This window comes from Neovison vison, chromosome 9, assembly GCF_020171115.1.
Source record: "Neovison vison isolate M4711 chromosome 9, ASM_NN_V1, whole genome shotgun sequence".
Lineage (NCBI taxonomy): Eukaryota > Metazoa > Chordata > Mammalia > Carnivora > Mustelidae > Neogale > Neogale vison.
This window is the reverse complement of record NC_058099.1, coordinates 47,189,065-47,202,316: the sequence shown is the minus strand read 5'-3', so window position 1 is coordinate 47,202,316 and position 13,252 is coordinate 47,189,065. Positions and strand designations below refer to the sequence as shown.

The 13,252-nt window shown below is 41.4% G+C and overlaps 1 protein-coding gene and 1 long non-coding RNA gene across 2 annotated transcripts in view; one reads left to right on the top strand and one right to left on the bottom strand.

Annotated features, from left to right (window-relative positions):
- Positions 1–5,073: 5,073 nt before the first annotated feature.
- Positions 5,074–10,044, bottom strand: CDKN2B (cyclin dependent kinase inhibitor 2B). The gene is made up of 2 exons (XM_044265580.1): positions 9,567–10,044; positions 5,074–7,075 (listed from the first exon to the last, which is right to left on the bottom strand). Exons 1-2 carry the CDS (start codon positions 9,720–9,722, stop codon positions 6,815–6,817), a joined length of 417 nt encoding a protein of 138 aa, XP_044121515.1. The 5' UTR covers positions 9,723–10,044; the 3' UTR covers positions 5,074–6,814.
- The window catches only part of LOC122917559, a 108,163-nt gene continuing 104,248 nt past the window's right edge, over positions 9,338–13,252 (top strand). Inside the window, exon 1 of the long non-coding RNA XR_006386403.1 lies at positions 9,338–9,468. This is a non-coding gene — a long non-coding RNA (uncharacterized LOC122917559). The remainder of the gene's footprint in view (positions 9,469–13,252) is intronic.

Here is a 13,252-nt window from a genome sequence, read left to right as displayed (position 1 = left end):
GTTCATGAGAAACTTCCATAATATTGCACATGTTCAAACTGAACACCCCAAAGATAAAAGACAAAAGTCACCATAAGCAAGATTTAAAAACTATCATTGAACGTATGACAAAAGATTAAGTTTTAGAATATATAAATAAATACATATAGGAACAAAAAGGTAAACCAGTAGAAAAATGAGCAAAGAATACAATGGGTAGCTTATAATGGAGCATATACGAATGGTTAGAAAAATATATGAAAAGATACTCAGTTTTACTCATTAAAGAAAGGTAACAGAAACAGTGAGGTATCTATGGGTGTGGCAAAATTTTAAAAGGAGTGTTAATGTTGGTAAAGTCATCAGGAAACAATCACACACACTATTGTAACTTGGTGTGATTGTTTTGGAAGGCAACTTCAGAGTATTTATAAAAATTGAACATGCATATATGTCCCTTTGACTTAGCAATTCCTCTCCTATAACTCATGTAAGTATGCAAAGATACACATACATAAACATATGTATAGAAATAGATATATCATATATGTACAGTGATATATATGTATGGAAAGGGATATGCATGCATGCATGTATTTGTATTTATATTTGTATTTTTATATATATGGATAAATGTTTATACACACATATAAAGATTTATGTCCCTTTAACTCAGCACTTCAATAACTCATACCAGTATGTATGTATACATATATATAGACACACACACTCATATGTAATATTGAAGATATACAGACATACACATATACACATGCACATAGAAGTTTGGAAAGATTTGACACAAAGACACACATATGCACACACTTTGTGTGCATGGGTGTGTAAGAGAGAGATGTATTTTTTTTTTTGGAGAGAGATGTATTCTTTTTTTTTTTTTTTTTGAGAGATGTATTCTTAACCCTTGAAGTTTGTCTCCTATAAATTTCTGTAGATTGTTCATGCAAGGATGCCAAAAATATTCCTTATAGCGCCATATATAGTAGCAAAAAAAAAAAAAGCAAGAAAGGAAAAAGGAGATAAATTATGTGTTTCTCAATAAATTTCTTTTTTAAACTGGGTTTCATCCATAAAATATAAAATTATACAGCCATAAAAAATGAAGTGCATCTATCTGTACTGATAATGGAAGTTGTCAAAGATGTATTACTAATTAAAAAAAACACAAGTTGTGGAATAGTATGGTCCCATTTATGTTTTCCAAATGTGTGCATTGGGTGAGAGGTGTTTGCAATTGTATGTACGTATATTTCTGGAAGGTTAATTTAAAAAATTTAAAAATAGTCATTACCCCTTGGTAGTGAGAATGGGGAGGGGTAATGAGATTTTAGGAGATTTTTGCTTAAGTTTATTTTTTTTTGGTACTGTTTGAAAGTGTACCACAAGCAAACATTTTAAAGTAACCACCAAGGACAGCTCACACCTAGAGATGCTAATTCTGTAGACCTGATGGTTAGTACATCTAAATTTTAAAACATTTCTCTATGTAGATGATTCTCAAATGGAGCCAAGACTGAGAACCACGTGCCTATCTTTACAGGTCTCCAATGACTGGCGGGGACAGCACTATCTTTGTAAAGATATAAATAATACCTGAGGTGAATGTAAAATGAAATGTCATTTAATTTTTCTCTAGAGAGGGGACGACATAACTTTTGTTGTTGTTGTTGTATATGGTGAGATTTCGGGAGATCAAAAGGCTCCTGCAATCCTGGATAGATCTGTCTGTGGTAACTCTATTAAAGGCAGTCCAGAGATTAGAGAGTAATCAAAGATGGCCAAATATTTTTTTTTTAAAGATGGCCAAATATTTTAGGCAAGGTTAGTGTTTATAACTCCAGGTGGCATTTTGGGAGGAGATGCAGGGGCTACAGAGGTTTCTCCTGTGTCCGAGGAGAGGAGGTGGAACCCAGCAACTCAGACCCACAGGCGCTGGAAATCTAATGCCCAGGGCTTCTGAGTGGAAAAGGGATTAACAGGTGTTTGGGGTTCCCTTGTACACCTCCACTATAACACGGATAGCTGTGAGTAGGCATGTCATCTTCATGCATCTCTCAGGGTTTTTTCCCCAGCAAAATCTTTGGTTTCTATTTATCTCAAACTTTAAATTAGTGAATCCGAGTTGGATGCTCAGTTTTGAGGTACATGTTGACTTATATTAGTGAGCTTAGTATGTAATCCATGCTAGGCACGTATCATTTCACGAGCAGCCCTAGTTTCAAGGCAAATTTGTGATAAAATTAATAATGAAATGATAAATATATGTAAATTTAAATATTTAAATTTATAGTTAAATTAAAAATTTAAAATTAAATACATATAAATTTAAATACTTAAATTTAGAGCTATATATATTATACATGATACATATTATGCATAATTCTATAATTAAATATAAATGACATATAAATTGTACCACTTCTAAAAGTAAAGTAATTCTTTTCCTTATACAAGGAATGATAGTAAAATCTGAGTACAGGAGTCAAGAGGCAAGAAAGGAGCCATCCTATTTGTCATAGCTGAACTTGAGACAAGTTTTATAGGAAACCAAGGCAGTAGGCAATGAGCAGATTCTCATTATTTTAGGCCTGGGATCATTTCACAATTCCCATCAATATGTAGATCAAACAAGTTTGTTTTGTTTTGATTTGATTAATTCTGTTGAATTACTGGCCCTTCTTCCACAAAACACCACCGGGCAGTTCCTCCTTTTATTCCTTTTGTTGCTTTCATCTCCTTCTCTGCCCTCCTGGAGAGCTGGCAGGTGCACATGTAGGTGATAGAGACGTCTTCCCCAACCAGCTGGTTTCTACAATTTCCTAGGCAAAATTTAAGGACCTAAAGTTTCAAGGAATCCAAGAGAAACAAACCAGAAAAAGTACAAATCCTGAGAAATGGGTCTGTCAGATCCATGACAGCTGTTTCCGGAGTTACTTATCTTTCTAATGACTACATATTTTAGCATTTTCTCACCTTTAGCACTTTATTCTTTCTGGTACCCCCAACTCTCTCTCTCTCTCTCTCTCACACACACACACACACAAACACACACATGCACACACACTCTCTCTCTCCCTTTTTTAAAGTAAGCTCTACAGCCCAGCCTGGGGCTTGAACTCACCACCCCAAGATCAAGACTCAGAATCAAGAGGTACCTGGGTGGCTCAGTGGGTTAAAGACTGTCGTGATCCCAGGGTCCTGATCCCAGGGTCCTGGGATCAAGCCCCGAATTCGACTCTCTGCTCAGCAGGGAGCCTGCTTTCTCCTCTCTCTCTGCCTGCCTCTGCCTACTTGTGATCTGTCAAATAAATAATAAATCTTAAAAAAAAAAAAAGAGAGGGGTGCCTGGGTAACTCAGTGTTAAGCCTCTGCCTTCAGCTCAGGTCATGGTCTCACGGTCCTGGGATAGAGCCCCACATCGCTCTCTGCTCAGCAGGGAGCCTGCTTCCCTTCCTCTCTCTCTGCCTGCCTCTCTGCCCACTTGTGATCTCTGTCAAATAAATAAATGAAATCTTAAAAAAAAAAAAAAAGAAAGAAATCAAGATTCACATGCTCTACTGACTGATCCAGCTAGGTCCCCCAGCCGAACCTTTTCTCTTGGTTCTAACTCCTAAACCAACCCATTCTAGGCCAGAATCCCTTGTTACGTGCTCACTTCAAAACCACTTTTTCTTTCAGAACATTTATATTAGTTTGTATTGCCTACTTCAGTATTACTTTATAAATCTATTTGTTCTACTTGCTTATCTCATTTTAATAAATTAATTCCTCTAGTGGTTTCCATTGGTATAAGAGAAATGCAGAAAGCAACAGGGAAAATGAGAGGTGAAATCAAAGTGAGAAAGACATTAACTTTCAAACTGTTAATTTGCAAAGCATTCTTTCTGCTCCTAGTTCTTACAAATTTATCTGTAATTTTTCAAACAACTGGTGGAGGTGGTGCTTAAATAAGATTTTTCCCCCCTCCCAGGGCTCCAGAATTTTAAAATATGTCTTTCCTCTCTATTCTTCTATATATCTTTCCTCGACTTGTGATACGGCACAATTATTACTAATAAAATATAAGACCTCACTCAGGCATCTATGCCACAAATTCATAAAGGGGTAAAGCCTTAGTGATGGTAGGGAACTTTGGAGTAATCTAGTCTAGTGCCTATCTTTTATAAATGAGGGAAATTGAGACTAATCTAAGTCACAGGACTCAGGTTGTGTAGTTGGAGAACTAATACTGGGACCCAGGTCTTCCATTTTCCAATCAGGTCCTAACTTCATTCCCTCTTTCTTCCCTGGCATTATAAGCAGAACAGGAGAAGATCATGGAAAGTATTGTGACATTGTTGGTCCTTCAACTAATTTTTAAAATTAAAATTGTATCTTCTTACATATGATCTATCATCTGTCATCTCCATGTTCATGTCTATTTGCAGCTTAGTGAATTGAACACTAAGAAATTATACCAACCCTCAAATTATTCAAGTTTTCACAGAAGACTCAATAGGTTGTTAATAATGAAAACTTTGGATGTCAGAATTTGGAGTAATTAGCTGCTAACATATACACCGAAGCAGAACTCTTTTATTTCAGTTTTAAAAATAAATAAATTAAATCAAATCTCTGCATCCAGTGTGGTGCTTGAACTCATGACCCAAGATCAAGAGTCACATGCTCTACCAACTGAGCCAATGAGGCACCCCAGACCTTTTGTATTTTAAGTGACAATGACTTTTGTATTTTCTACATAAGGCAGTCCACAGAATTGCTTCTTCAGATGACTTCTATCATTTTTCCAGATCACCAATTCTACTTGTTCTTCTTCAGGTAGAATCTTGAACCATGTCTTGAACATTGGAAAAATTATACCCTATTATAAAAAATTACCGACTAATATTTCTCTATCTTGTTCTCATCTGGAAAATGACATCTATCAGGTTTAAATATTAGATGAACAAATGTATTTTAATATATGCCTGGAACAAGTTAGCATCAATAAGTGCTTCCACATTTTTCCCAATAAGAAATGCTCTGATTCTCAACTAACTTTCCCCAGTAATGTGTTCATCTGGGTATAAAGATTGATGGGGAAGTAAAGATTTTTTAATTCAATTTAATGAATCCCCTTCTTTTGGTCTCTCAAATTAGTTATTTTTTCTTCTGTTTCTCTCTCTTTCTCTCTCCCACACTTCATAAATCTTTTCCTAGTATATATAGCAGTGTTTTAAAATCAATTGTTGCTGGTATCATTTATCAATAATTATTACAAAGAGTGAGAGAAATGAACCTCTTTGAGTCTTTAACATTTCTCAGGAATTAGTGGTAAGTCCATGATCATACATTTTTAAACCAAAATATCCACATCTTAGAATTGTTTTTTGTTTATCCACATCTTAGTATTGTTTTTGTTTATTAAAGCATTGATGTATCAGTTGTTCCAATGCCGTAAGGAATCAAGCAACACTGGACATTAAATCTCAAAGCCGTGCACTTTAGTTTGTTCTGCAGATATGAAGACATTCTGTGAGCCATCATCATCTATTTTCAACAGTTTTATATTCAATTTACTCTTTCAGCAACATTTTGGGAAATACCCCAAGAGAGTTTAATGGGTAAGTGCATCGGTTTTCTACAAGATAATTGGAATATTTCATAGTTTGATCCTCTGACACACTCTAGTAAAGGATACAGTCAGAAAATTTAACAAAGAAATAAATAGGTTAAGGATGAAAGGGTCTAAGCTTTGGCACTGTGCCAGAGCTTGATTTAAAAGCTATAGTTCTTTACCCCCCCCCACCCCGCGCAAGTTACTTTGTTATTTAAAGCCTCCCCAGTAAGATTGCTACTGAAGAACAACTCATAAATACAAAATATTGCAAAATCTTTTCATCTCATGGGGGAGGGAAGTCCTTTATCCTATCTTATATAGATGGAGCAAATCGTTACAGTTAATCGTGACAGTCGCTCTTCCTGCAATCCACCACATCACCCTGTGCGCTGACTTCTGAACTCTCCAAGAATCTCCCGTGGATTGAGTAACAAACAGCTGGCACCAGCTGGCACGCGCCCCTCTCCAGAGCTGTTCTGTGTCTTCTTGACCCAGGGATCCTAGAACCTGTGGGCAAATTCCAGGTGGCTCTGGAATCCTCCTTTCCCGTCACTATCCGGTGGAGCTGGGTGCAAGTCCCCAGGGCTTCGCAGGTGACTTGGATGGCAACACACAGCCTGTAAAGCCCGGGGCACCTGCTGATGCTGTCTACTGTCGAACTCGTCTTCAGCATCTTCGTTGTCATCTCCTCCGTCTTCAGAGTTCTCCTTCTAGCCCCAGGCGCCTCAAACCTAAAGTAGGGGCTTCCAGTACCCTCCTTCAAGGTCAGTGGGACAAACGTGTCTTCTGCCTCGCGCTCAAATGCCTATCATGGCCGCCTCCGACTCTGCCGCCAGCGTCTTTCCAGTGAAGTTTGGCAAACACCTGGGGTCGTTAGGGACTTAATGGGCCGCTTTTTGCCAGAAAACCCTGAAAAGTAAACGACACCCGGGAGCTTCACATTCAGCTCTTGAATCTCTCTGGAAGTCCATTTGCATCACCTCTGCGTTTGGCTGCGCCGTGAGAGTGAGGGCAGGATCCAGAGGAAAAGAAGAAAGACAAAAAAAAAAAAAAAAAAGTTGTATTCACTGTCTGCTTCTCCTCCCGGACGGTGAGTCAAGTCTCCTGGAAGGCTTTCAGGCTTTCCGCCGCTCCACATTTGTAGCCTCCCATGCACTAAGTTGGGGGTGGGGAACAGGGGAGAAAAGAAATGTTGTGGGCGGCTGGGGGTACCTGCCATCAGTCTCCTGCAGCTGCGCGCAGGTACCGGGCGACAGCGCGGTGGCCCCGCTCCTCAGCCAGGTCCACGGGCAGGCGGCCCCAGGCGTCGCGCACGTCCAGCTGCGCCCCGGCTCGGTGCAGTACCACGAGCGTGTCCAGGAAGCCCTCCCGGGCCGCGTCGTGCACAGGTCGGGTGAGAGTGACGGGGTCCGCGCAGTTGGGCTCCGCGCCGTAGAGCAGCAGCAGCTCGGCCACGCGGGTGCTGCCCATCATCATGACCTGCAGAGAGAGAGCAGAGTGGTCAGGGCAGTGAGATGCAGGCCTGGGCCGGGACAGGTAGAACCATGTCAAATAAATACCTGTTCACGAAGTAGCCACCTAATGCAGGGGCACTTACAAGTCTCAGGAGTCTGGTTATGCTTCCTGTTTTGATGAAATCCCGACACCGTCCCCAACCCCGCCCTTATAACTCTTTACTCAGCCCTAATTGGGTTTCATTTTATTCTCCAAGTTGCAGGGACAAGCAAGAGCTGATAATAGAGCGCTAATAGTTGTTGTGTGAAAAAGAAAATTTTGATTTCCGGCGGAACAGGGGAATCCATTTTGTTAAATAATTTATGGGCGGAGTTAAGTTTAAAAGCTTTTACGGGGCGCCTGGGTGGCTCAGTCGTTGAATTTCTGCCTTTGGCTGGGGCCAAAGTAGTGGGGTCCTGGATTTGGGCCTGCATTGGGCTCCTTGATCGGTGGAGGCCTGCTTCTCCCTCTCTCACTCCCCCTACTTGTGTTCTCTCTCTAGCTGTGTCTCTGTCAAATAAATGAAATGTTAAAAAAAAAAAGAAAGAAAGAAAAAGTTTTTACAGAATTAGATTATTTCCCTTGATGTCTCTTCCACATCAGTCATAATCTGGATCTAAAAATATTTAGGAGGGCAGTGAGCTGATATTTTTAAGAGAATAATGCTTTAGAGTAGAAACAATGTTTTAAGTTGTTTAGTTTTTCCTTGTAAACAAACATGTAACATAAACACTATATTTACATTGTACAGGATTTTATAATGTAATAGGATTTTATAATGTTAGATACTAAATAATTTGCTATGTAAAAAAGAGCTCAGATGTCAGTCAAATCAGAGCAATACATTATTTAGAAAAAAAGATGTTTTGGAGCTGTAAACCTGTAGCATCCACTTGTGTATATATACATTATACAAGCATTTACTTTCTTATTTTAACAATAAAACAGTTTTTGATAACTAAATATCCAAAATGGAGTTATTTATTCTTGTGAGCTTATGTATTTAAAAATGTGCCATGTAATTTAAGACAGTACTTTTTGTTTCATGAATATTAGAAACATCCATTTCCTCCCTTAAAAACCGTGATATGTTATCATTTCCACTAGTGATGTGTATCAGATATTTCACATATAGAGGGAAGAAAAAGTTGTTCTTAGTATCTCAGAGAATGATGAATTAAAACTATAATTAAAATCTCTTTTGAAATTATTAATATCATTTGAAGTCTTTAAGAACTACTTTACAATATTTATGCTGCTTTAAACTATTCCTCATTTTTTTTTTAAGATTTTATCAACTTATTTCAGAGAGTGAGTGAGGACTTGTGGGTGTGCACTGGAACACACACACACACACACACACACATATGCAGGGGAGGCTGGAGAGGGGTAGAGACAGAGGGAGAGTAAGAACCAGACATTCGCTGAGAAGGGAGCGGAGGCAGGGCTTGATTTTAAGACCCTAAGATCATGACCCCAGGAGAAGTCAGATGCTTTACCGACTGAGACACCCAAGCACCCCAAGCTGTCCCTCATTTCTTATAACACTTTTCTAAGAATGCGAAAGAAATGAACATATATTTCTTTAAAAATCTACATAATAAGATTCCTTAATAACAGCTTGGTTCTAGAATGTGACATTGAGATGAATACTAACCATTATACTCAAAAATGAAGCACAAAATATTACCTTGGGTTTTAAAAGAATTAAAAAATGCCAGTACTAATTAAAGGGACTCATAAATATATTGAATAAAGGATTTTAATAATTAAGAGGCTAATTACGTATGTAGACCCTCTGCCATTTAAAAAGGACCTAACAGTTGCTGCAGCATGCTTTTGTAACCTAATCGCTGATAAATAAGCAAAAATCTATAGAAGCATATTTTTTCTCATGTAACACTTGAGACACTGCTAACGTAGGAAGGATTAAGTACTGTGGTCGAGGAATCCTGACTTATCTCTTTGTATTCAGTTTGCCTCTATGAGAAAAGAATACAAAGAATTTCATATTGCAGCCGAGAAGTGCACGGTAATTTTTTTGATAAACTATGATTCTGCGTGATTCCTCAAATCTAATCCAGATTGTGTAATTTGTCATTTGATTATCTCTCTCAATGGAAGTTGACAGAATATTTATTGAAGGACAGCGAAGACCAACGGTTTCCTCCCCAAATAACCTCTCCTTTTCTACCCAGTTGAACCTCTCCCTTGCGTCTGTGATCATGAGATGGGAGAGAGAATATGGACATTTTTTCCGCTACTAAAAAGAAAACCAAACTGAAGAAGCGGTTTCTTTCAATCCCTTTCTTTAGGATCCTTGGTGGGGAGAACCTGCTTTACACCTGGGCTCCACACCTCAAGGAAGAGAGACACAGGTACGTTGGTGAAGGTCTCGGTCCCAGCCGCGTCCCACGGAGGCCTCTCCCCTTTGTTCATGCGCCCCCTGCCGGCAAGGCCCCAGGGCCCCAGCTACCTGGATCGGCCGCCTCCCGAAGCGGTTGACTCCGTTGGGATCCGCACCGGCTTCCAGGAGCTGCCGCACGGTCTCCACTTGCCCCTTGGCGGAGGCGCTGGCCAGGCCCGCGTCGTCGCCGCCACCACCCAGCATGCCCTTGTCTTCCTCGCGCATTTCGCAGCCCGCAAACGCAGACCGGCCCGGATAATCCACCGCTGGCCGTGAGCTTCGCCACACTCCTCCCTTGTTCCCCACCTCGCCCTGGCGCCTTCTCCCCTGCGTGGGAAAGCTCAGGTCAGCTTCAGCCCTCTTTCGCTGCCCTTCTGTCGCTGGGAGGCCCGTGCAATGGCCTAGCCACTCGTGGTTAAACTGGGCTTTTCCCGGCTGGCTCCCGGGAAAAAGCGCCTCCCGTGGCCGCAGCCGAGCGTAGGGCGCCTCCGGCCGCCGAGCGCGGGCGCGTCGCAGCGTCCTCTCCGCGGAGCCTGCTCCGGCTAGGTGGAGAGCCGGCTAGGAATGAACCCGTTTCCAGGCGGGCGGCGGGGCAGGGCATTCCCCACCCCCTTAGGCTCCGCCTCCCGTCCGGCCGGCCAGCGCTGGCACTTCCCACTGTGCGGGAAGGGAGGCCGGGCCCGCAGATGACGTTACCGGGACGAGGCTGTGGCAGGCGGCAGAGGGGTGGGGACGCGGCGGGGGCCAGATGGGAGGGGCGGGAGGGGGACGGGAACCCGGCCAGACGGTCCTGGGACGCATGCGCCAGACACGGGCGCGCCGAGCCGGCAGTCCTGCTCGCCCAGCGTCCAGCGAAGGCCTTAGCCAAGGTTTTGGAAAAGTTGAATCAATGCACTCGGCTCCTAATCCCCTCCCTCCAGCAGGCGGAGCAGAGGATTTCTTCAACCCGGTGCCAGGTGGTTTCACTCTGGAAACGTTAGTCGTTCCTTGTGCAATTGAATGAGTGGCTAAGAGAAAGGCATTTAAAGTAACTTTGTCTCCCTTAAGATTTCTGAAAGTGACAGTTTTGCACCTGTCATGCCGGTTAAATTCATCCCCAGGGAGTATTTGAATTTCACTAGCTTCGCATCTTGCATCAAGTTTAGCACTTCTCTTTTGGGTGTGTTTTCTTAGTTGAATTAGTGAAAAGTCAGTCACAGTGAAAAACCCTGAGAATCCTGTTTTGAATGTGTTTTTTATTCTTTTCATCTTTGAATAATGGATACACACATACACAACACCAAAAAACGAACCTAGTTTGAGAATGACAATGTCAAACTGGTACATGTGAGACATTTAAAAAATAGAAATACATATTTTAAGAATCTGAGATTCCAGTTTCATGATATTTGAATAATATTATTTTTGTTTGCACTCTTACCTATTTAAACCCACTTCGCAAGTATTTGATTTTTACTTATCATGAGTAATAAAGGAAATTTATGCGGTAATAATGAAGCATAATAAAACAGAGGTGTGGTGCTCGGCCTGTCATTAAACAGGCCGAACCTGTCATTAAATCCTCTTCTGAAGATTTAAAGGCCAATTGCTTTTCTTCCCAATCTTCCTAGGTGAGTTTGAATTAACATATGCATTGCTTTAAAGATTTAAAAAACTACAACAGATGTTTGATTAAAATAGGAAGGGAACCACAAGTTATGTATCTGTTGCATGAAAGCTTTGGTGTGGAACTATATTAGACTGAGCTTCTTCTAACATGGAACAGTTCTTATTTACAAATTAATTTTGGTTCAGAGTGCAGAGGAGTGCCTAAGGAAGAGCAATTGCTTGCTTACTCATAAATGAGAGTTTGTTTCACATGTTTCTTCTAGCATACCTTAGCTTGGACTCCCCCTTCCCATTCCATTGAAGAATAAGGAAGCACTCTTCAAAGATAGGGAAGCCCGTAGAAGTGGTGGTTAGGGATGAAGATCTACTGACTGAGACACAGTTGAAATCCATCCGGATAGGGAAGGGAAGGAGGCAGCATTAATAACCATTTTTTCCTCTTATCTTACCCTCATTTCTTAGTTTTCAGTTTCTTAATTTCTCTATCTTTCCCTCTTATTTGAACCTCTACTCTTACCTGAAAAAGAAAAGTCCTTTTATTTGTTGATGGTGGCTCCGTTCCTTGGTCTGGCCAGAGGAATAGAAGTCTACTTCTGGTTGAAAAGCATAGGGGCACCTGGGTGGCTCAGTGAGTTAAGGCTCTGCCTTTGGCTGGGGTCATGGTCTCAGGGTCCTGGGATCGAGCCCCGCATCGGGCTCTCTGCTCAGCAGGGAGCCTGCTTCCCCCTCCCCCTCTACCTGCCTCTCTGCCTACTTGTGATCTCTCTCTCTGTCAAATACATAAATTAAAAAAAAAAGGAAAAGCATAGATGAGCTGGTTTCTTTTTTTAAGTTTTATTTATTTATTTGACAGACACAGATCACAAGCAGGCAGAGAGGCAGGAAGAGAGGGCAGGGCGGTGGGGGGGGGGCGAGGAGGCTCCCTGCTGATCATGACCTGAGCCGAAGGCAGCGACTTAACCCACTGAGCCACCCAGGAGGTGCCCCAGATGAGCTGTTTTTGACCAGTATTTGGGGTCAATCCCCATTGATGGTGTATTGGCTATTACAGGTGTGTGTGCAGAATGGAAGAAGGGAGAGGAAATATGGACAGTGGGAAGCCAGAGTTTTGAAATGGATGGCATTGTTTCTTTGGCAGTCACTCTGAGGGTTTGAGTCATCAGACTGATAGTGGTGGGTGTGGTAACGAATGGACTTAGTCCAGAGTATCTTAATCAGAACAGCCTAGCTACCCTGAAATTTAGTGCTTGGCCAAACATAACAAGGCAGGTTGCCTTTTAAAGGAGTGCTGTTATCACTCAGCATCAGGGAAATACAAATAAAAACCACAATGAGATACCACCTCACACCAGTCAGAATGGCTAAAATTAACAAGTCTGGAAATGACAGGTGTTGGTGAGGTTGTGGAGAAAGGGGAACCCTCCTACACTGTTGGTGGGAATGCAAGCTGGTGCAGCCACTCTGGAAAACATCATGGATGTTCCTCAAAAAGTTGAAAACAGAGTTACCCTACAACCCAGCAGTGGCACTACTGGGTATTTACCGTAAAGATACAAATGTAGTGATCTGAAGGGGCATGTGCACCTGAATGTTTATAGCAGCAATGTCCACAATAACTAAACAATGGAAAGAACCTATATTTCCATTAATAGATGAATGGATAAAGAAAATGTGGTGTATATATATACAATGGAATACTATGCAGCCATCAAAAGAAAATGAAATATTGCCATTTGCCATGACATGGATGGAAGTACAGGGTATTATGCTGAGTGAAATAAGTCAATCAGAGAAAGACAATTATCACATGATCTCTCTGATATGAGGAAGTTGAGAGGCGTGGGGGGTATGGAAGGAAAAAATGAAATAAGATGGGATCAGGAGGGAGACAAACCGTAAGAGACTCTTAATCTCACAAAACAAACTGAGGGTTGTTGGGGGGTGGAGGGGGTTGGGATAGGATGGCTGGGCTATGGACATTGGGGAGGGTATGTGCTATGGTGAGTGCTGTGAAATGTGTAAGCCTGATGATTCACAGTCCTGTACCCCTGGGGCAAATAACATTATATGTTGATAAAAATAATTTAAAAAAAATAAAGGAGTATTGTTGGGGTCTTCTAATGGATCCAGTAATTAAATTAGTTCAA

Excerpts from the sequence above, each read along its gene's own strand:
- CDKN2B (XM_044265580.1), bottom strand. The coding sequence starts at position 9,722 with ATGCGCGAGGAAGACAAGGGCATGCTGGGTGGTGGCGGCGACGACGCG. Across the intron at positions 7,076-9,566 it reads TCGGGAGGCGGCCGATCCAG|GTCATGATGATGGGCAGCAC; the intron begins GTAGCTGGGGCC and ends CTCTCTCTGCAG.